This window comes from Crocodylus porosus, unplaced genomic scaffold, assembly GCF_001723895.1.
Source record: "Crocodylus porosus isolate Cpor-Errol unplaced genomic scaffold, CroPor_comp1, whole genome shotgun sequence".
Lineage (NCBI taxonomy): Eukaryota > Metazoa > Chordata > Crocodylia > Crocodylidae > Crocodylus > Crocodylus porosus.
The window spans coordinates 215,497,532-215,520,929 of NW_017728886.1; the positions used below are offsets into that span (position 1 = coordinate 215,497,532).

The window sequence follows — 23,398 nt, forward strand, 5'->3', positions numbered from 1 at the left end:
GTATACTCAAAGGCTCAGCTGCATTTACATTTTGGTGTGATAGTATAGTATTTACTTGGTTGTGAAAGTGAGCAAGCTTTTGTAAATACTACCAGAAATAAATACTTTCAGTTGATAGTTAGATCATATTGACATTAGTTTGTCGTTTTCAGATCCCTTTAATCAAGGCCCAATAAATCCATAGCCGATTTGATTGAAAAATGAAATTAAAATTTGGGGCTTTCTTAGATTTTATATATAAACAGAAAAGTGAAATATAATAATACCTTTGCTCTTTTTCATCTAGGAATCCCCTTGAACTACATATTAAGTCAAATCTGGGAAGTAGTGAGCTACAATTTTACAGTTTATACATTTCAAATAGTTCCATTTCTCAAACACTGAAATTCTTCGTATGTCAGCAAGCACTATGAGGACTTAACCGACACTTAACCTGCATTCTTTCTTCAGTGAATAAATACCCAATTTTGAGTACACAAGGGTGAAATCCTGACTGCTGAAGTGAACAGTAAAACTCCCTTTGACTTCAATGAAGCCACGATTTCACTTATGAAATGCTGGCTTAGTCTTAAAATGTAAACCACTATCCATACAATAGATCCTATAGCATCTTGGCTTTAGCTTATATTTATTTTATGTTTTATTATGGCAAAAGTTCAACTGAGATTACCACTCAGAACAAACACTACAATGATTAAAACTCATTTTGTTCTGAACCCAAGACAGCTTTCTACTACAGCAAAGCAGACTTATACAGGTACATTTAGTATTAATTGGATCCTATTCCTAAATACAATGTTCATATTTTAACTAGGATAAGAAAAGCATCCTAAAGACTTAAAAGGCACTAATCGTGCAAGTATCTATCCAGTTTAGTTTCTTGAGTAAAGTGAGATTGGTAGGGTCAGTTTAACGCATAGAAGAAAGTAGTGTGCATTGCTCATAATTCTTGGCATGACTGGCAGCTGTTCAGCATGAACACAAACTATGTTACTATGTACACTTAATTCCATTTTTATCATGAAATCACAGTTTGTCCAAGTCAAAGTTGAGGGGTAGGAGTTAATCAGAATACAGTGTTAATTGCCCTAACTAGCTATGGGGGGCTTTGGTATTCATTCCTCTTAATTCAATGCACTTAAATATTAACTCACAAGAATCAATCCAAAATTCCACTGAGGCAAACAATGCTCTGGAGTTCTTTAAAAAGTTTCAATTTATTATTCAAGTGTTTGGTGAAAACACCTAGATCCTCTGATAAAAAGATTACACAAAACAACTCCAAAAGAGCAGAGTGGTTTTAGCCACCACTTAGCCTCCCCATACATTGGCTGGTTCTATGCCAGACCAATTTTCAGAGCAAGTCAAAACACTTAAGGGTTACTTTAAATTACAATAACTCTAAATCACCTGCTCTACCTGTTCTCCTGATCCCATTCATGCTAGCTTTAGGGCAGTTTATGCCAACCAACAATGAACAAAGTCATTTGAATAGAGCCAAACACTGGCACCATGATCTTAAGAAATGCATAACTTAATGTACAACAATGCAAACATTTAGACTTAAGTTAAAACATCAGAGTATCTTCAAATTTATGTGCAACCAAGATAGGTTATATGTTGCTCAAATTAAAAGGAAAAAAAAGCACATTACTGGAAACTGACTGATGTGTCTTCCTTTAAAACTCATCTTAAAATTTTTTCCCCCAAAATACCTGTAAAACAATGCCATCTAAGAAAGAGGAGTTGGGTGTTGTGTTGGGACTGCTCTTTATTATTAGATGCAGCTAGTTAATTTTACTGTTACTACGTCCTCACATCCAGTTCACTGCCTTTTTCTCTGTCTTCCACCTGTTGCATCTTGTCATTATCATAGACTGTAAGCTCTCTGCGACTGGCCTCTCACTTACATGCTCCTGTGTCAAGTGTGTAGCATAATGGGGGGCTTTATCCCTGGGCATGGGGGTGGTGTTTCCAGGCATAAGTAATGTAAATTTTGTTCATTATTTCAGTGCACCTTATCAGCTGGGTCACATGGGTGATCTGACAGCTAGTACACCTTATACAACAGTTAATGGTTAAAGGGAATTCCTAGGGATTTTAGCTTCTTCAGGAAAAAAAAAAAAAGATATTGCACATTTACATTTCTAATATTCCACTTTATTTACCTTATTGGCAAGCTGGATATGAAGGCTGAAAAGGTCAGCATGGAAGACTTCAATTTTCTTAGACTTTCCTTCTCCTTCCCCCCCTCCCTACCTGCTTGGCACCCCTTTCCTCCTCACCAGTGCCACTCTCTAGTACTCCTTTTTCCTACTCACACTGCATTCCCACCATGCTCCTGCACAGATTACTTTTCCCCTGCAGGATTAGCTCAGTCTGAGAGTAGCATTTCTTATGATTAATCAGCAATGGTGGAAAGAGAATCATCATTTTGGGTTTAAAAAAAGAGGCTCAGCTCTAGGAGGCCATGTCCAAGTTTATGATACGAAGTTTCTTTGTGGCCTCTGAATATCACTTAGAACCAGATCCGACTGCAACCTAAATTTAGACACCCAAGTCACAAAGGGGCATTTTTACACATGGTCTGTGGTGGGGGGGTGCTTTAATTAGAGCAGCTGTGCAAGCCTGGAATGTCTTGTGGACCAGTGTCCTCACACTTCAAAATGGCAGAAGGGACACTGTAACTAATGCTTGAACATGAAAACTGATACATGAGATGCGAAGGCTGGTAGAAGTGTGCTAATTAGCACACTCAGTCATACATTGGAGTAATTACAGCATGTCGGAGCATCCTCCCTACACGTGTACAGGCAAATCAAACCCAGGTAACTTAGAGCAGCCGCATAACCCTAGATTCCTTAGGCACTTCCATTTTCTTCTGAGAAAGATCCTGGTATACCTAGACTTGGGCTCCTATGTACATCTCAGAAGCAACCCAGACTAAGCATCCATTAATTTAACTACTGCCCAAATTCTGTTGTGATCCAAATTAGTTCTGGAAGGTACCTAAATTCCACCCAAGTCCCCAATTTCTTAAGCAGCCAAACAGCAGGTCTAGGGACTGTTTGATACTGTAAGCACACGTGCAATTGTGTAAAAAACACAAGTGAGGTGTTAGTGGTGTTCAACTTTTTGCCCCAAATGTTACAAAGTGGGAGACCTGGTTTTAGGCCTTTCACACTCTGAGGGGGTTCTCTCTAACTCTCACTTCCCAGGAGACTGTACTAACAGCCAGGATATGGGTTGACTAGTCTAGTAGGGACACTGTTTCCCCCTCTTCCATAGCCAGTGTTTATGTGACTCTTTTGGGGTGGCAAGAAGTCTGGAACCTGCTGCTGTTTTTTAACATATGTAAAATGCATAAACAGTAGGGGTGTGCAAAGCGGGCAGTATTTGACTCAGATTCGGCCCAGTTCAGGGGACAGTGGTTCAATATGCCGATTCAGATCACTGTCCCAATTCGATTCGGTCCTCTTCCAATGTGCTCAACGATTGGCCGTGGGAAGACCCCAGGTGCCCCCCCAGACCCAGGAGGCACCAGTTGCTGAGCTAGGGGGTCCCCTGCACACTCAGCAGTGGACCTAGAAGTAAACCAGAAGTAGCTCTGGTCCACTTTCAGGTCCATTGCTAAGCACGCAAGGGACCCCCTGTATTCCTGTGGGATGTTCCATTTGCCCCACCATCTCAGCATTCACGAGCTCTGCCTGGTACCTTGAGGTATGCAGGAAAAAAACATAAAGCTGAAACATATGGCCAAATCATCAAATCTCTCCAAATCGATTCGGAGGCTTCCAATTCAACTCAGCGAAATTAATGGGTCTCATGATTCAATTCAGATTCAGAGATCTGGCTGCCGAACTGCACTGAATCTCCTACGAATCAAATCAGCGACTGAAGCTGCACACAGCCCTAATAAATAGTTCTGAAAGCAGGGACCAGAAATCAATGCATCCCTGCCCATGGAAGAGCCCTCCTCACTGAGCTACAGAGTCAGTATCACAGGTGCAAGTGGGAAAGATTATAAAGATTTCTGAATATGAAAGCTGCTCTGTATGGGATAAATATTTTTAATTATGTTTCTAACAGTCTATAGTTACTAGTTCTTCCCATAACTAGAGTAGTTGCTTACTAAGAAACTTTCAAAAAGTCAATTTTTAAGTATTAATAAATGTTTTTTATTATGCTTAAAACTAAATGGTAGCTTTTTATAAATTTGTTTTATAAACCATAGTAAACTCAGAGTTACTACTTAAAATAGATTTAATATGCATCTCCACAATGAACAAAATAAAAAGCCCCAATAAAATCTTGCCCATCTCCTCCATCAATTTTCCCCTAAATCCAACAAGACAGAGTTTAACTAAATTGAAGCCCTTACATTTAGAAATATTCCACTATTAGATGAGAGTTGTATAAACCCTTTGTAAAAATATCAAAATAACAATTAAAATAAAAATTTTAAATGCCTACAATTAAAAGACTCTTATATTTATTGACTATTCCTACTTCAGTGAATGTTGAGAGCCCTCAGTATCTCACAGGAGACAATCAGCATCTTATAGGATTGGACTTATAGCTTGTATGATCATTGAACAGATGGGTGGAAGAAATTCCTGCAGTCAAGAGTCTTAAAGACTGGTAGGTGACAGTTTTTTGCTTCCAGAGACCAACAATTCCAGGGAAATATAGATTATAAGCTAGATTCATTCCTTGTTTAACTTTCTGAAGGGCTATGGATGAATGATGAATTTTCCATGCATCTTGAATATTCCCTACCAAGAAAAATCTACTTCTATTTTTAAGTTTTACGGTGCTGCGATTTCTCAGCTTTTAGGACTTAAATATATGCCCTGTTGTTTTCTAATGTATTCTGTGATATTTTTAGCTTTTTTAAATGGCAAGATTCCCAAATTATACTATAAGTTGTTAAAAAAGATTATTATTAAATTATTGCTCACCACTAAAGCATATTTTCTCTTTGGCTCTGTAGTGCATCTATGGTTTCTTTCTCTGAAAATCATTATAGCAAGGATAGGTCTACAATACTTAATTGATGAGTAGCTTCCCAAATATGGAGATGATTTTGTAACTCCATTTGTTTATCTTTAGATTAATTGCTATGCTTATAATTATTTTAATAGACTCTAAAACAAATAAATTGGAAAAGCACAGCTTGGGTCAGGAAAGCCAGCATGAATCCAGGAAAGAGGTCATGCTCAACTAAACTTAAGATTTCATTGCCAGATCCTCCTGCACAATAAAAGAAAAAGAGCACATATTAGAAATTAATGCCTATAAAGGGTCTGAGAATAGACAGCACAAGATGAACAGTATAAGAGGAAGACAAGAAAGCTACAAATATAGCTTTCATAAGGTTAAAAGGGATTGTGACTATGATATGCTAGTATCAGTTTTACAATTTTGGTAAAAGCGTAATTACTTTGATAAAGGGTTGAAAATAATAAGATTTCAAGGCTGTAGATATTACTGTAATTAGAATCTGAAAAAGAAATTGCAATACAACCAAAATAAAAAAAAGGGAATGCCATAAATATGACTGATTGAACATGTTACATTGAAAATGCTGAGAATGAAATTGGTAAAGAGAAGAATGAACTGGGGCAGTCTATACAAAGTAGAATGGCCATTCTACCCATCAATCAAGATATTAATTTTAGGGCTGCTATAGAAAACTCCTTGAAAAACTCTTAAGCCAGAATATAGCTACTGTTAAAGAAGATAACACTAGTACTAATACAAGAGCAACCTACAGCAATAGGTAGAATTTCCATTTTACTGGATAAACACACATTAGACTGCACCCTTCTCCAAATAGTGTAGCATGCATCTGTTGTCCCATACAAATAGTACTAATGCTTTGGAGAGTCTACTGCACGCAATTTAATGCCAGAAGGGACTTTTATGATAATCCTCTTGCATAACACAGACTGTAAAATTTCACTTAGTATATCCTTCACTAAGCCTACAACTGGATGCTGAGTTAAAGTATTTTTTTAAATCAAAGCTGATATCAATCATAAACCCCCCCCCCAACAAATCAGTGGTGATGAAAGGTTCAGCAACTCATGATAACTCTCACTTGAAAAAACAAGAGAATGATTCAAAATGTTAAATGGGATCAAAACACAACAATATACTGGAAGCTGAAGAGCTTGGAAAAAGAAGGTAGTTACTGATGTATTACTAGCATTTAACACAAAAGAGTATTGACTCATGGAATCAGTTACTGGAATGAATAAAAGTAATTTAAAGCAAAGTTGTAATGAAGAGTTTGGAATACTTAATTCTTCTTCTGAAGAACAAAACTGAGGCAGGATAATGCTGAATATTATTATTATTAACAACAAAAATAATGTGAATTGGCATCAGCTTAGAATGGGTAGATATGTCAAGCCAACTAAGACTTTCCTTTTTCTTAAAGCACCGCATTTTTCTGGCATATGATACGTGCCCTTAAAGTATGGTTGCTTACCGTCTTAACTGGTTTGTCCAGATATTGTAGTCAGCAGAGACCCTGCTCCTGGTACACATATTCCAGGCTGTCATATAGGAGGCACCTTTCAGGACCATGCATCTAATCTGTGCCTCCTCACACTTCTTTCCCAGGTCACAAACGATTGCATCTGCAACCCTCCTGAATTTTCCTCACAATTCAAAGCCCATAGCTGGCTAAGGTCTCCAAAAACAGGGATGAAGGACAGGTTACAGGATCTGCATCAACTACAACATCTCAGATGGCAAAGAGGTACCATGGAACTACTTCTTTTTCAAGTATGAGTCAATGTGGAAATAGTGTTCGTCACTGGCAAGAAGTACTTTCTCAGAACGGTGGGAATGAGAAGTATCATCTTCACTGGCTGAACATAGAATGGGGAGATGTTTTCCAGGTGTAGCACCTAGCAGCCAAAGTATAAAGCTTTACAAACTTGAGCGAGTAGCTCCAAGGAGCAGCCTTGCAGATTTTGGTACCAAGGCTCATTCAGACTGTTTTGAGAGGAATGTAACTGATGGAACCCTCAAAGAAGAACTCCCTCAAGCTTTGGAGGATGACATTGTTTCCAAGCTGGATGGGGTCCTTTGACCACAAAATATGGATGTCATTGAATAAACAACATCAAGTGCAACTGTACTGGTGGATCTAAGCAGACTCTGATTGAGTGAGCTAAACAAAAGTTCAGAATATTTTAACTTCCAAGCAGTAAAAATTCTTCAGGATCAAGGATCTGGACATGGCTGTGCTGAGCCACCCAGACCTTTTGCAGTTGAAAAAATATGGTCTACTATAGATAATTTTCTGCTGTGTGCCAGCATATCTTGAACTTGTGAGGACCAATTGGTTGGTCCTCAGCCAGTCAACGTTCAAGCCATGAGATGCAGCAACTTCAAGTCTGAATGGAGTACCTGGTCCTGCAGCAACAAATCTGGGTAGTTGTATGGATATTGGTCACAGAAATGCCTCGTCTAGTATCAAGCTATACAGATGAGGCTGACCTACACTCATCTGGCTTTAGGAAACACTCTTTAAAACACTAAAACACTTTGAAACACTAATTTTAAATCAGGAAAAGTCAAAGTGAAGCCCTAAACTACTGGAAAAAGAAGGCACCGGGCAATGTATTTCATCAATAGACCCTACTGATGGAATATCAATTCAGTGATGGGTGCCTGAAGGGCCTGTTCATAATTTTGGTAAAGTACTAAGTCATCATAGGTGCAGAACTATACAGTTTATGCCATGTAGGCAGCAAAATTTCCAGTTTGATTGTCCCCATTTTCACGTAGTATACTGCTGATAGTCATTCTGTCTTTGATTCTCTGCACTACTACAAAAAGAAGAATGCCATATACACCAGTCTGATAATTCCAGTCACCTGAACTCTTACACATTTTTATGCCATTCCCTGTCATCTTTTTGACATATTCAGTGATGTTCCACTTCTGGATCTGTGGAAAGCTGGGCCTCACTATGGTAAGTAAGGCTGGCTGGGAAATGATGAGGGTCTTGGCTAACCTCTAGCTGGCTTATCTACTGCTGTTTGTGCACTGGAGCACATTTTATGGTACACACCCGGCTTAACAGGGTAGGGCATCCCAAGAGGAGAGGAGGAGTAAAGCAGAAACTATGAAGAGAATTATATTCCTTGGAATGACTGTGCTGTAGGTTATGGATCTGTTGTGGGTGCCATTAGTGCTGGTGACTGTTCCACTACAGAGGCAAAAAGTGAAAAAAAATCCTTGAAAGGCAAATGTTGATCCTGGGAAAGACTTGCTAATTAACACTGGTATGTGTATATACCAGGCAGGTTTGGCACTACAGGCTTATGAGCCATTTTTCTATGGATGATGTCTCATTCTCATCCTTTGGTATTAAGGAAAGTGTGAAAAAGTTGAAGGGGGAATTCAAGTCCTTCTCATATGACACCATTACATCAAGGGTCAGCAACCTAAGGCATGTGGGCTGGATCCAGCCTGCAGGGCTGTGGGACTTCAGTGGAGAGCTTTGCCCATACTAAGGCCAGCTCCTAGCACCAGCCCACCTCAAACTGGGTCATTCTGGCCCACTGTCAGAAAACATTGCCAATCACTACATTACACAGTCCAATCTGTGCTTGTTACTTAGTACGGGTATACTGCTTCTTTGGCAATCCCTCACAGTTGAGAATGAGAGTCTTCCATGGCTGCCTCATCTGTGTGTTTGAAGATGGCTGATGAGGCTGAGATCCCTGTAGCAGACTCTTCCTCCATTTGGGGCAGTCCTGGGTGAGTCTCCCATGAGTTGACATTGATGTTGCATTTTTTTTAAAGTTGACCTTGAGGACATCCCTGAACCACTGAAGTATGCAGCTGAGGACTGCTTCAGTGCCTGATATTTCTGTACTGATGTAAGTACCAACACACTCAACAGAAAGACCAAGACTGCTAGTCTTTGGTGTCTATGTTGGCACATATATTAAAAGGTCATGGTATTCTTTTATGTCTCCCCTTAGGAATCAAGACATACAGTACCTGGTTAAAGGGGAACTAACCATATATAGCCACTTCAGCTCTGGTTTGGGAATGCCTCTACTCCAGGAGCAGACAAGAATTTCATAGATTTCTCCAAAAGAGCTAATCCAAGACTTGTTCTGAGCTGCACACAAAAAGGCATGCATGCATCAATACCCTACTTCTCAAATTTATTGTACATCCCCATCTAAGTAGGATATGCCTATACTGTAGCAGCACTGCATTCTGGACGGGTTGTTCCTGAACACATCCCATTCACCTGCTCCAGGATGTTTTTATGGACCACTTTCATGCACACCAGAAACTGAGGTCACTAACAAACCTGCTGGGTACAATTCCAATGCAGCATTTCCGGTGCACTTCTGAGCTTCGAATATGCACACAAGTATGGCTAGGCAAGGCATGTCTGGAGATAACTGCTGGGACATGCCACCACTGCAGTGTAGTAAGGTCATGAGTCCATCATAACCTACTATCTATCCCATCCCTGTTCTAAACAATTAGGACCGAAAAGGGTCAATTTTTTGTGTTCGCCTTGTACGAATTCATGAATGACTTGCAGGACAGAGAGAGATAATTAGCCATGTTAGTCTGAAGTTAGACTGAAAGCTGGGTAGATTTGTACCTCATAGACAATATGTCACTCCTCTTTCATCTCATAGTATCATAGAAAATTAGGGTTGGAAGGGATCTCAGGAGGGCATCTAGTCCAACCCACTGCTCAAAGCAGGACCATCCACAACTAGATCATCTGAGACAAGGCTTTGTCTATCCGGGTCTTAAAAGCCTCCAAGGATGGCAAGTCCAAAACCATTCTGTGTAACCTGTTCCAGTGTTTTACTACCCTCCTAGTGAGAAAATTCTTCCTACTATATTACCTAAACCTCCCTTGCTACAACTTGAGACCACTGCTCCTTGTTCTGTCATCCGCCATCACCGAGAACAGTGCAGCCGAGGGGTGGGCAAAATATGGCTCATGAGCCAGATTCAGCCTGCCAGGCAATTCCATCCAACCCGTGGGCATGCACCAACTAACTGTACCCCGCCCAATCCACATACCTCGCTCCCACCCTGCTGCACAGAGGGGCCCAGCCCAGCCAGCACGCAGCTTCCAGGCAGGGCTGCTGCTGCCACTGCTGCAGCTGCCAGGGACCTGCTTGGCTTTCCCAGCATCTAGCAGCTCTTCCTGCTGCAACACTCACCCTGGGCAGCAGATAGGGAAGTGGCAGGGGCCTGGGGGGCAGAGGGGAGCACATGTAGCTGGGCTAGGGCTGGCAGGGGTGTGGAGCTCGGGTGGGGGGGCTGTGGGGAGCCCCCCACATACTCCCTCCCATGGCGCACAGCCCCTGCTACTGGCAGCAGCAAGCAGAGGCCCTTGGAGCACTTGTGTTGCTGCTACTTGGTGGCATACGACTCTGGCCAGAACTGCACATGACAGCAAGAAGCACAGCCAGGTTGGCCTGCCTCTATTGCGTGGGGCTCCCCGCAGCACTAATGCAGCTCCCAGCACTTATGTGCCCCCGGGGAAGCCCCAAATAATGGAGCCAGCTGTCTTTCCCACCACATGCAGCTGCTGGGACTCTGCTGGAAGTGGTGGGGAGCCCTGCCTCCTGCATCACATAGGAGTTCCCCTGCTGGTACGCGAGTGCTGGGAACTGTATGTGTGCTGTGGGGAGCCCTGCATGATAGAGGTGGGCCAGCTTTGCTGTGCTCCTTCCTTCTATGCACACCTCTGGCCAGAGCCTCACACCTCCGGTTGACAGCACCTGCACATACCATAAGCGCTCCAAGGGCCCCACCTGCTGCTGCTGCTGCCACCAGTGGCAGGGGCTGTGTGCCATGGGGGCAGAGCCTCACGGCACCACACCCTCCCTCGGCCCAAAAATCCCACACAACACTCCCACATATAGACCCCCTGCAACATAACCTAAACCCCCCATGCATGGACAACACCCTCACAATCCCCCCAACACACATGTACCCACAACCACACACTCCCCCACACACAAAATACCAGACTAAGACTTTATTTTTTACCTATTATGAAGTCACCTCTATATACATACACACACACACACACACTACACAAACAAAAATCATGACAAAAATATTTTTGGGATAAAATTAAAATAAGTTATAGTAGACATTTGAGTTTTAATATACAATTTGGTTTTTTTCTAGTTCAGATGGCAGTTCTGTTGGCTGCTCACGTCCTCCCCAAACTGTACGGGCAGGTGCAGTGCTCTGGAAGCTGACCTTGCCTGTGAAAACTGAGGTGAAAAAGGCATCGAGTACTTCAGCCTTTTCTGCATCCTCTGTCACTAAGCTGCCTCCCCCTCAGTAAGGGACCTACGATCTCCCTGATCTTCCTCTTGTTACTGACATATTTGTAGAAACTTTTCTTGTTACTCTTCACATCCCTTGCTACTCCAACTACACTTTGGCCTTCCTGACTACATCCCTGTATGCCCGAGCAATATTCTTATACTCTTCCCTAGCTGTTTGTCCAAGTTTCCACTTCTTATAAGATTCCTTTTTGTGATTTAGTTTACTTAAGAGTTCCTTGCTAAGCCAAGCTGGTCTTCTGCCATACTTGCTAGTCTTCCTGCACATTGGGATGGTTTGTTCCTGCTTTCAGAAAACTTCCTTGAAGTACAGCCAGCTCTCTTAGACTCCCCTCCCCCTCAGTCTGGCTTCCCAGGAGATCCTGCTCATGAATTCCCTGAGTGAGTCAAAGTCTGCTTTTCTGAAGTCCGGGGTCCTTACCCTGCTGCTCTCCTTCCTCCCTTTCCTCAGGATCCTCAATTCTATCAACCTGTGGTCACTGCTGCCCAAGTTGCCATTCACTACATTCCCCACGAGTTCTTCCCTGTTTGTGAGCGGCAGGTCAAGATGAGCGTGGCTCCTGGTTGGCCGCTTCAGCACTTGCACTGGAAATATTTCCTTGATTGCCTGTGCACTGCTGTATTGCCCTCCCAGCAGACATCAGGTTGATTTAAGTCCCCCATGAGAACTAGGGCCTGTGATCAGGAAACTTCTGCTAGCTGTTTGAAGAAAGCCCCATCTACCACTTCCTTCTGGTCTGACAGTCTATAGCAGATCTCCACCATGATATCACCCTTAACCCAGAAACTTTCAACAGGCCTATCTCCAGTTTCATTTTGGAGCTCTGAGCAGTCATACAGCTCTTTTACATAAAAGTACAACTCTTCCTCCTCTTCTTCCCTGGCTGTCCTTCCTGAACAGTTTGTACCCATCCATGACTGTGCTCCAGTCATGCGAGTTATCCCACCAAGTCTCTGTTATTCCAATCATGTCATAGTTCTGTGACTGTGCAAGGACTTCCAAATCTTCCTGCTTGTTTCCCAGGCTCCATGCATTTGTGTACAGACACCTGAGGTAACCAGTAGATCGCCCTCTCTCAGGAAGAATGAGAACACCTCCCCTTTTGCCCCATCCTGCTTGCTCTTCCTCCAGGTCACCCACTTCCCCACTTACCTCAGGGCTTTGGTCTCCATCTCCCAGCAAACCAGGATTTAAGCCTTCCTCACTAGGTTAGTGAGCCTGTCTGCAAAGATGCTGTCTTAGTCAGGTTGATCCCATCTCTTCCTAGCAGCTCTTCTTCTTGCAACATCATCCCACAGTCAAAGAAGCCAAAGCCCAGCTGGAGACACCACCCGTGCAGCCAGCCATTGACTTCCAGGATGCACCTGCTCCTTCCTGGGCCCTTTCCCTTGATCAGAAGGGTCGAAGAGAACACCACTTGAATCCCTGTCCCCCTCATCCTTGCACCTAGAGCCCTATCGTCAATTTTGATTCGTTTAGGGCCTCCCCTGGCAATATCATTGGTGTCCACATGGACGAGCAGCATGAGATAGTAGTTACAGGGCCAGATAAATCTTGGTAATCCCTCTGTGACATCTTGGATGCAGACTCTGGGCAAGCAGCAGACTTCCCAAAACACCAGGTCAGGTCAGCAGATGGTTCTCTCTGTCCCCAGCAGAAGGGAGTCTCCAACCACCACCACTCCTCACTTCTTCTTGATGGTGGTCGTCATCTCAGTCTTTCCCACCTTGGGGAGGTCTGGCCTGTCCACCACCAATGGAACATGCCCCTAGCCTTCCATTACTAGGGCTCCATATCTGTTCTCCAGATGAACTGCTACAGGTGGAAATGAAGATTTCTGCTTCTTGCCAGAGGTCACAAACTTCCAACTTCCACCTTCCTGTTAGCTCACATCCTTTCCCTTCTTTAGCGCTGCCTCTGGCAGTTCTTCTTCCACAGTCCTGGAGGTCTCCTCCAGCATCAAACTGATGAAGTTCTCATCATGGATGATGCTTTGGAGCCTCATCACCTCCACCTGTAGCTCTTGCCTGTTCCCTGAGAGACACCACCAGAAGGTACCGCTCACACTGCAGACACCTGGCTGTCACCAGAAGGAACCTGCGAGCCACAGTCCCCACAGCACCAAACCGGAAGTCTCAATGGTAAGCGGTCCTGCCTGGACAGAAACCTCACAGATGCAAGCAGAAGCAGTGGCAATGGCTCTTGCATTGCAATATCCTTCAGCCATTTTCCCAGGTCTCAAACTGCCTCTTCTCTCTTACTGCCCTTCTTCCAAGCACACTGTCCCTAGCAAACTTGCCTGAAAGCTGGCCTGTTTACTCTTACTAGGCCCCAAAGAGTCCCTCTTCCCCGCTTCCTCACATCAGGGTGAAAGGCTCTCCCCCTAAGGGGACTGGGGACGAGGAGGGGGACAGGAGACCTGCTTGCCCCGTTTGCTACCTTATTCGCTGGCTCCCTGGTCATCTGGGGAGTCTCTTTTCATACCCTGCTGGGCCTAGACTGGCTCCACCTCCTTGTCAGGGCTTCTGTCCTGCATAGGCAGCAATCACTCAGCAATTAGCAATCACTCAGCTAGCAACCCTCTCAGCTTCTCAGAGCATACACCCTAAACACACACAACCCACCAAACAAATACCCAGTAAGCCAGAAGCACAGGCAGCTCTGAATCACTTACCTTCCCAGCGCAGGATCTCATGGCTGGCTTCTCTTCCCCTTCCCACTTTTGCCCAGCAAGCTGCTTGCAAACTGCTTGCCCTGTTTGCTGCCCGTTTGCTTTATAACAAATGAATCCCGGAAAGTTAATTACAGATTACAGAAGGTGATCACAAGAAGCAGGGGATTAAGAGCTATCAATTATATACAAAACCTCTCCAGGTATAAAAATCTGCCCCAATTACCACCTTATAAAAGTACGTCCTACCACTTTAGTTACACATGGCACCTCAATACTTAGGCTTTCCATCTTTCAGATATTTATATATAGACTATGATGTAAAATGCACCTTTAGTTATTGCTCAAACAGGCAATATATATTTAGCTCTTAAATGTTATATTACAAGTTAATTCTTCTACCTCTTTATTGGATTCTACTTATTTTACTTGCGTCATCTTTTTAAGAAGCAGTTGTTCAAAAATGAGTATCCTATTCTAACAAAGTATCAGTAAAACTGTATCATGAGGAACAATTACTTTGCAACTTCTTGGAATGGGGTTTCTGAATATTCTTTTTCTACTGATTTACATCATTTGAAGACATCATAGATATCTTCTACACATTTTTGATGATTCTGTAACATATTGCTGATGTTTTCTCTCTGATTAGGAAGGAGTATATCAATTATGAATAGTTTATTTAGTTCAGTACAACATTATGAATTTAAAAAAAAAAAAAAAACACACTAAGGTTCATACTACCATCAAATTAACTTAATTCTTTTGAATAAATTAACAATTCTTATTTCAGAATTGTTATTTTGTGTTTAACAAAATGTTTAAAATATTTAAAACTGAGTTCTTACTGTGCTAAAAGACTATGATCAATGGGTACCTGACTTCTTGGCAGAGGCTGGGGTGGGGGGGAGGAAACCACAAAAAAATCGAACAACTTGCATATTTCCCCATTGGTTAACAGGATAGATAGTACCCCTCAAGATGGTTTTTTTTTTTATAGCTCAGTAAGGTCAACTTCTTTGTTTGCTCCTCAGCTGCTTTTCAACATAAATTATCCATTTATTCAACAACTATGTATTTCATTTTTATTCTTTTAAAATGTTGTTCAGCAACTTTTAAACATATATTAAATGAACATATAGTGGCCTAACAGTTAGTGACTATATAATTCAAGCTAAAAATTGGAAATCCGGTGTACAAGATCATTTCCTTTCTATACCAGTAGTACCCAATCTTTTGGCCCTGTTGACCAGATGGGTGGCCTGGTCCGTCTTTGGGCACAATACCTCTGTACAGGGCCTGGAAATTTGTTGCCGGGGGTGATGCGCATGTTAAATTCCACTTCTCCGCTGCCGCCAAATTTCTAGACCTGTGGGACAATTGAACATCGGCTGGATCTGGCCCATAGGTTGGGAGTTGAGCACCCCTGTTCTATAGTATGTGTTTTTTTTCCTGGCCACATTAGTAAATTCCAAGTACAGCCTGAATGAGAGAAGCAATCTGAAATGCAAGAAAATTATTAATGGCAAAGATTTGGGGGGTGATAGCTTTCATTGGACCAACTATATAGTTGAGATAAAGGTAGACAAGTTTTCAAATGCAAAGGATGCCACCACTGTGCTCATCATTCTTTTGCTCTCCCATGTATGTTTCTGTTGTGGTGGCATCAGAGTGATCTTTCACAGGGCACTAATCACAGTCACCATCTCCAAAGTAGAACTGGCATCACTAGAATTAATTCTGCACACAGAGGCATCATAAAAGCTTTGCATTCAAAAGTCTGCCTAACATTATCCTAATTCTATAGTTGCTACAATAAAAGATACCACCCAAAAATCCTTGCCTCTTGCATAATTCCTGGACCATGACAACAACATTCTGAAACTACCCTAACACAGAAAATTACTAGGAAGCTTCATTTAATTTATTTACAGACAAGAAGAACCATAATTGTTGAAAACTTAAGATACAAGCCATCGACAGGTGCCTATATTATGATTTAATATGCAAACATTCCATTTCAGATAAACCCCAACAACCATTAGGCAAATTAAAACTTGAAACATCTGCCTTCTCTCCACCATTAACCAGTCCTCATTCTCCTCAACTTTCAAACAAAAAAACATGAATACTGCGATATGCTCCGTGAGTCATCAAATTTTATATAGTTCAGACTAAGTTGGAAAAGCATATTCCAAAACTAATGCGACATTACAAAGAACACCTTGCCAACAAGATGCTGCTCTCTCTCCAATCCTTTATATGAGCTGAAGGGCTTGAGCTCTGCAGTTCTGCATACCTTAAATTCTACCTGGAAACTGACAGTGAACAAGTGCATACACCAAGCACAAGTGTAAAGTTTTATGGGAAAATATTTCCCATAACAAGCAGGCCATTGCATTCTTAACTAGTGTAAATTTCCAGATAGACTTAAAGATGCAGCCACATGTATTGTACACATTAAAAGTTCTTTAAATAAAGAATACATGAGTAAGCCTAACACTTACTTCCAAAGTATGCACATGCTACTTTTACATTATACAAGCAAATTCAGTTCTCAAGTTAACAAATGCAACTCCATAAAAGTCTGTAGCAATGTACATAAACAGAGACCTGCATATTACTTGCCAAGGGCAGTAACTCAATATAATTTACTTCACACAATTCTTTTTTGATTTCTATAAACGAAGGTGCAAAATGTCTACCTTGTGCAATTACATACCTGGAGGTTGCAATTTCCACTTTGGTTCTTGCCATACCAGCTGCTCGCTGTGCTCCCTCTATTGCTCTATCCACCTTTTCTTTAGTTTTTGTGTTTCTTATTGGTATAAGCTGCTTCCTTATTCCACGGACCAAAACATTGTTTTTATATTTTCCCTCTTCTTTTGTGCCATCTGGAAAAATGGTACATCCATATCCATGCCTCTTATTATTTAGCCATTCACCTTCATATTTCATGCCATTTGAACGCTCACTAATACCAAAGCCACAGCGCTTGTCATTCTTCCACTCTCCCATGTACGTTTCTGTTGTAGTGGCATCAACATGGTCTTCCATTGGACAATAATCACAGTCACCATCTCCAAAACTAATTGTAGAATTGGCATCACTAGAACTAATTCTGCTCATAGCAGCATCACTCCTGACTGAGCTCCGTTTGCTAGATATTGATGATTTAGATTCAGATTTTCTAAGTTTTATACTACCAAGGAGGGATCCTCTTCTGAACAAGCCTCCTTTTTTCTTAATACCCATGGCTTCTGGATCGCTGTGAAAATTCAAAACAAACCCGCCTCTTGTTCCAGCTGGACTGTCTGAAACAATATCATGTAGAACAGTGCCATTGCTCTGCTCACTGCGAAGCGAGGCTAGAGATGTTCGGAGGGGTGAACGGATCACAGTTGCCATGCCATAGGGTACACTTTGCCGTACACCATATCCATGCCGCATCCCTCCTGTCCATTGCCCCTGATAAGTACCTTTTGAAAGAATAACCAAAGGAAACAAAGTTTAAGCAGCAATTTGATTCAGAGAACCTTATCATATCATTAAGAGAACATTGTGTGTTAAGTATTGTATCACCACACTTGTAGCAAAACTTCAGTAGTAAACTCAGTATGTATTCCATAGAAAATATACACCAGTGCGTCACACTAATAAATATAAGATTTCTAGTACACTAAATATTTTACTATTGCAGTTTTTAAAGTTATTTCTTCTCTTAAACAGCCCTTGGCATTTCAAACTGGACTAAAGCTTAGGCAGCCTAAATCTATCTTTAAGTTACATTTTAAATAAGTTCTGCCCAAAGAAGTTGCTTCCAAAGGCTTACTGCACAATGAATTTTTTCACAAAAAATTCTAAAAGGAACCAAAAAGAAAGTAAAGAATTCTAAAGGCCTAAAGGGAGTATGAGAAATGGAAGACTCTCACTACACTAAACAATCATCTTATACTCTGGACTTCCTAGATGTAAAACGCTCCATGAAATTAATAAATCTACTTGTGAAAAAGCTGAATTCAGGTCCAACACAGAATGTGTTCAGTATATGTAATCTGGAGCAATGATGATACAAGGAAAATATCAACGTGTGTGTATGCGCAAGCGGGCGCGCATGCATACATACAAATATTGCATTACTAATTATGTAGCAGAAAGATCAAAATTAAAGCTGAACCTTCATGTTTCTCTCACTCTTTTGACTCGCATGAAAAGAATCTGAAGTTACTTCTCAGCCATATAGTATGTAGGTAGGAGATTGACGATAACAAATTAGTGGCACTAAGGGATGCCATTTTAGTTGTAATGGAGTGTCCTTGCCTATGTCATAGTCTTAATAGTCTCTGTGATTTTTAAAGGTAACATAAGAGAGCACTTAAAAATATTTGACATAAATAGGTCACATCTCTCTACAGTAGTGCTTATTGTTTGGGGTTAATGAAAAGAATAACCAGGATTTTATGACGTACACGATTTGATCTTTAAGAAAAAAAGAACTTCCATATTGGGTCAGACCAATGGTCCACCTAGTTCACTGTCCTGTCTGAGCAGCCAGTGCCAGATGCTTTACAAGAAGCTGGAAGAAACCCTATGGTAGGCAGATGTAAAAGAATCTGCACTCTAAGAAGGTCTCATCCTAACTCCTTATTAAGATTACCTTAAACCCCAAAACATGAGGTTTATCTCCCTTCCAAAAATGTTTTTTTTAAGCATTAACCATGATAACGCTGAATAGTCCTGAAAAAGGACTAAATAAGCAACTTTTAAAATATCTTTGGTTTAACTCAGTTTTAGCTGCATGGCATATGTTCTTCAGAAAGTTATATTTGGAAACTCAGTGGTTTTCTGTAAATGTTTGTTAAAACTTGAGGAACTCAACATCACTTGAAACTTAATTTGCTACATGCTTTGGAATTAAACCTTATACAATTAAATCTTATGTAAGATTTAAGATAAGACTATATAATGTATTTCTTATAAAGTTAAATACACTTAACAATGTAATTCTATTCAGTGTTAAAATATTTCACGAAGTGGATGGTTTTCCTTTCTAAACAGATGGCTGCTGACATCGACAATAAGCAACTTACTTAGGTCCTCTCTCTCTGTCTCTCTCAGTATCCTAGATACCTGCTGATGCACTACTTTTTAAGGCTGCTGAATCTAGAAACATGGTTATTTAAATATACTCAACATATGGAGTAGAGCAAATAGAAACATGAGCACACTACACTGACATTCAGAACGCTTTATATAGTTTTAAAAGTATAGTCATCTTGTCAATATTTTCCTTTATTAAAAATATTTTTCCTGGAACAAATGCATTCACATCTATAACAGTGCAAATAGTTAAATTCTGTCTCCGGTTTTCTCTCTGCCATCACACTCATATTATAGGAGTATGCCTAAATGAGAATTCTGGCTGCTCTGTGTATCAACTGACTAATTTGTTATGCCAACAATAACTATTGTATGCGTTTCAGAAGAATAGATCTGATTCTCATTTAGACTAAGACACTGTTACATTGTTCTGGCAACTCACACTTATAGCCCCTTTACACTAAGGTACTGTAAATCAGCATCAGGCCCAACGTGTTTCCAATAAAAAGTTTTAAAATATAATTATCAAACACCAGCATGGACTGCAATTTTTTGCCCATGAATTATTTTTGCTTTAAAAGTGAAGGCAGAAGATCAAAAAAAAGTATGATGTGCAGGAGAAAATTCTCTCAGGCTGTAACTATTTCCTTTAAAATCAGAATAATTAATGTATTCTTGAGTATGTATCATTTTTTCCTACTGGGATAATAGAAGCAAGGCTAACTTATTTTAAGACTGAAAAAATAGCTACAAAAGAAGTCTTACATAAAGGTTTTGGTTTCCTGGGCTACATATGCTCACAACACCATAGACACGTCTTTTCCCCATTCATTTGAATTACAATTGATAATTTTAATTAATTCAATTGATAGTAGCACCAACAGTACTGCTATAATTACCACACTATTTGAAAACTGCATCAGGTCAATAAAAGCAGCTAAGATTGGGCAATATAATTAACATAAAAAATGGGAGACATAACTAATGGATAAAATATATGGTTAAAATATTTCCAGATCAATCTTTTGACATGAGTTTGGCTCTCTTGCATAGGTGTCCTTATTTTAAAACTGAAAGCTCATCAGTGTAACTTTCCTTTTGCTGATTTTTTTTTAGTCAAATATACTACTCTGGAGCGTGCATATTGATTATTTTCTTTAGGATTATAATCTATTGGCTTTTCTATTTTTTACAATTCTGAAATCTCTGGTATTTGTGAAACTGTAGCTATAATACAGGGGAAAAAAAGGGTCATTCAGGCTAGAAAAGACAAACTTTTCCTATTTTCTGAGAGCTCAACAGATTGTTGCATGCTCCTAGAATCTGACTAGTGGTTACATAAGCAGATGCTTAGAAATGAGGCTATTTGGAAATTATGGAGTATTCACACTCTGAAGGACTGTAGGGTCTAATCATTCCCTATTGACTTTTGCAGGATGACTATGCCCCCAGTTCTTTTCCTCTTTGTACTTACTTGTAGTAAGTTCTTATTTTTTATTATTTTTACAGTCATTGATCATTGCCTAATTTATGCACAGTGAAAATTCCAAATTAAGGCCTTGGTATTAATGCAATCCATTAAGTGGAACTGCAGGCAGGTGTGATCTCCAGCTGCAGTTAGTGAGCTCTCCTTAAAGGACTGGGACACTTGTGGCCCAAAATGAAATGAATGAATTCATAAAATGACTGACTGGCTGAATGAATAATCAGGACTTAAAATTATAACCTTTTCCACACAGATTTAGTGAACTTTTAGCTTAAAAAGCCCTTATGAACAACAGGACATATATTACCTTTACTTTGCCCAGAAAAGGCAATGAAAGTTTGTACAGAAATTGAGAGCAGGCTATTACTAGTGCTTTCTATTTCTAATCCCTTCTCCATAGCCACATGCACGAACATGTTTAGAGCAAAAGTATTTTGGAAACAATTTCAATTTCGATTCTGTTTAAAAGTCATTAGGCTCAAAATTGGTTTTGTCATTGCCTAAGTAACAAAACTAAGGCCCTTATTTTGCAGATACCTGTTATAGGCATCTAATTCACAAGTCACCAATTAAAACCACCGAGACTTCATAGGCTCAGCTTTACCACACATGGACCCGTGTCAACAAAATCAATAATAGATTAGCACTAATAAAAATGAAAATCTTAAGAGAGTAAAATGTAGATTTTCAATAGAGCTGCTTTGATGAGCTCTCTCATTTCCAATTGTGTCATACGCAGAAAAACAATTTCTCTCTCAATTATATGTACTATTGCAGTTTCTGAGAGAAGCTGGTTCTGGACAATACGTATTAGTTACTTAAAAAACTTTCTAATAACCACTAGTATAGTCACATTTACTTTAAAAACAATGTGGCTTGTGAGCTCTACTCAGCCCCTAATCTAACACTAAAAAAAAAAAAAAGTCCTATAATGCAATGAAAGTGAAACTAAAATTGTGATCACGTTTTAGAATGAAATAAAATTTAAAACTCTCAAAATATGACTGGCTGCTAAGTCTAGCAACCTTTACAGGTTGAGAAGAAAATTTACACATAGGTAACATGGGGTTTTAAAAGAGTCCAACAGAAAATAATTATAAAACACAAGGAAAATAAAACAATGATATTTTAGTTTTATTATGAAACAAATCTTGCTAAATGTTGTGATGAAAACATAAAAAGCCTCAGCTGAAAATGGTGCTACACCACGTTAGCTTGAGGGCATTTCTCCTCTACTGTCTCTTTTGGGGGTGACACTATCTTTCCTCAATATCTATGTGGGAACTGACTACAGCATCTATTACAAGGCCTGAATTAAGGATCTCTTCTTCAGCTACACTTTTCCAAATTACACTTCTTGCACAGCATTCACATATTATCACCAAGCCTCAGCCTGCACAGCAGGTATAGTAAATATATTAAACTAAGCAATATGTCTGCATAAAAAAACCCCAAAACTTAAAATCCCTCTACACAGGGGTATATCAAAAGTAAGTCTGTTCAGAGTGAAAGCAGTGACTTTAACAATCTCACACTGGCAGTCAGCAGAATTACAGCGATTAAACTAATAAGAACAGATTGAAGAATAAATGTTTTCGCTCACATCCATTTGTCTCTGATGATTAAAAGTGATACACACGGCATGATGAGAAGAAACCGTCCACTTAAGTATGGGGGCTTCAGACTCTTGGATCAATGAAATGGGATGAGGGGTGGTTATCTTGTGCTGGCCTAAAGTTAGGCAGGAGGGAGGCCAGCACCTTACTGATGAATTATGTGGAAACTTAGGATGCTATGAAAATCATTGCATAGCTTTCGATGAAGCTGCTTGTAGCCTGTGAAACCTCATGCCTATCTGACCGAGCTAGTCTACAAGTTGTTATCCTGCCTTCCTCGCCGTCTGCCCTAGGATATAATTATCCCCAACTATTTACAGGCTTCAGGCAGGTTGATTTGTGCCTAACAGGAGGGAAGAAGCGCTGGGTCCAGCCTGCTCATTCTGGAAGTGGGATACATGTCCCGGGGCTCCTGGCTGCTCTACTATCTTAACCCATACGTTTAAGGTGGGTCCAAATCTTACCCTGTGTCTGGATGGAGTCAGCAACTGCGGCCTTTTCTGCCTGCCTGCCAGCTCACGGGGTCCCCACCAAGTCCGGGGGAGGGCTATTTTAGGTAGTGCCGAGGCTCCCTTGACCCCGCGGCCCTGCGCGCCCGCCCTAGGAACTGCAAGCACAGGGGCGCCTCCCGCCCGGCCCGGCGCCCCCGGGGAGAGGGAGCAGCAGGCTCTTTCCAAGCCAGCACCTCACTCCGCCGGCGGGCGGGCGGGCCCGCGCGCAACCCGGCAGCACGCAGGGCAGGCGGCGACGGGCCCGGCCCGCGCTCACCTCCGTCGCCGTAGGTCTCCACGCCGTAGCCGTCCTGCAGCCCGTTGCTCCAGGTGCCCTCGTAGCGAGCGGGCGTGCTGAGGCTCTGCCGCACGCCGTAGCGCCCCTTGAAGCCGTGCGCCCACTCGCCGCGGTACGTCCACCGGCCCTTGGTCTCCACGCCCAGCCCGTGCCGCTTGCCCTGCGCCCAGTGGCCCAGGTAGGTGTTGCCGCTGGGCCAGGTGTAGCCGCCCACCGCCTCGAAGCCGTGCGCCCAGGCGCCCGCGTACTCGCCCTGCCCCTTGGGCCCCGTGCAGATGCCGTGGCCGTGGGCTTTGCCGTCCTCCCAACCGCCGCAGTACGTGCCGCCATCGTCGAAGTCGAACCTGCCGCCCGTCATCC

General features: G+C 41.5%; 1 protein-coding gene across 1 annotated transcript in view; it reads right to left on the reverse strand.

Annotated features, from left to right (window-relative positions):
• The window catches only part of JPH1 (junctophilin 1), a 120,567-nt gene extending 97,171 nt beyond the window's left edge, over positions 1–23,396 (reverse strand). The window contains exons 1-2 of the mRNA XM_019549373.1: positions 23,018–23,396; positions 16,770–17,526 (exon numbers count right to left, since the gene is read on the reverse strand). Of these exons, the coding sequence (XP_019404918.1) occupies positions 16,770–17,526; positions 23,018–23,396 (1,136 nt within the window). The remainder of the gene's footprint in view (positions 1–16,769; positions 17,527–23,017) is intronic.
• Between the last annotated feature and the right edge of the window lie 2 nt (positions 23,397–23,398).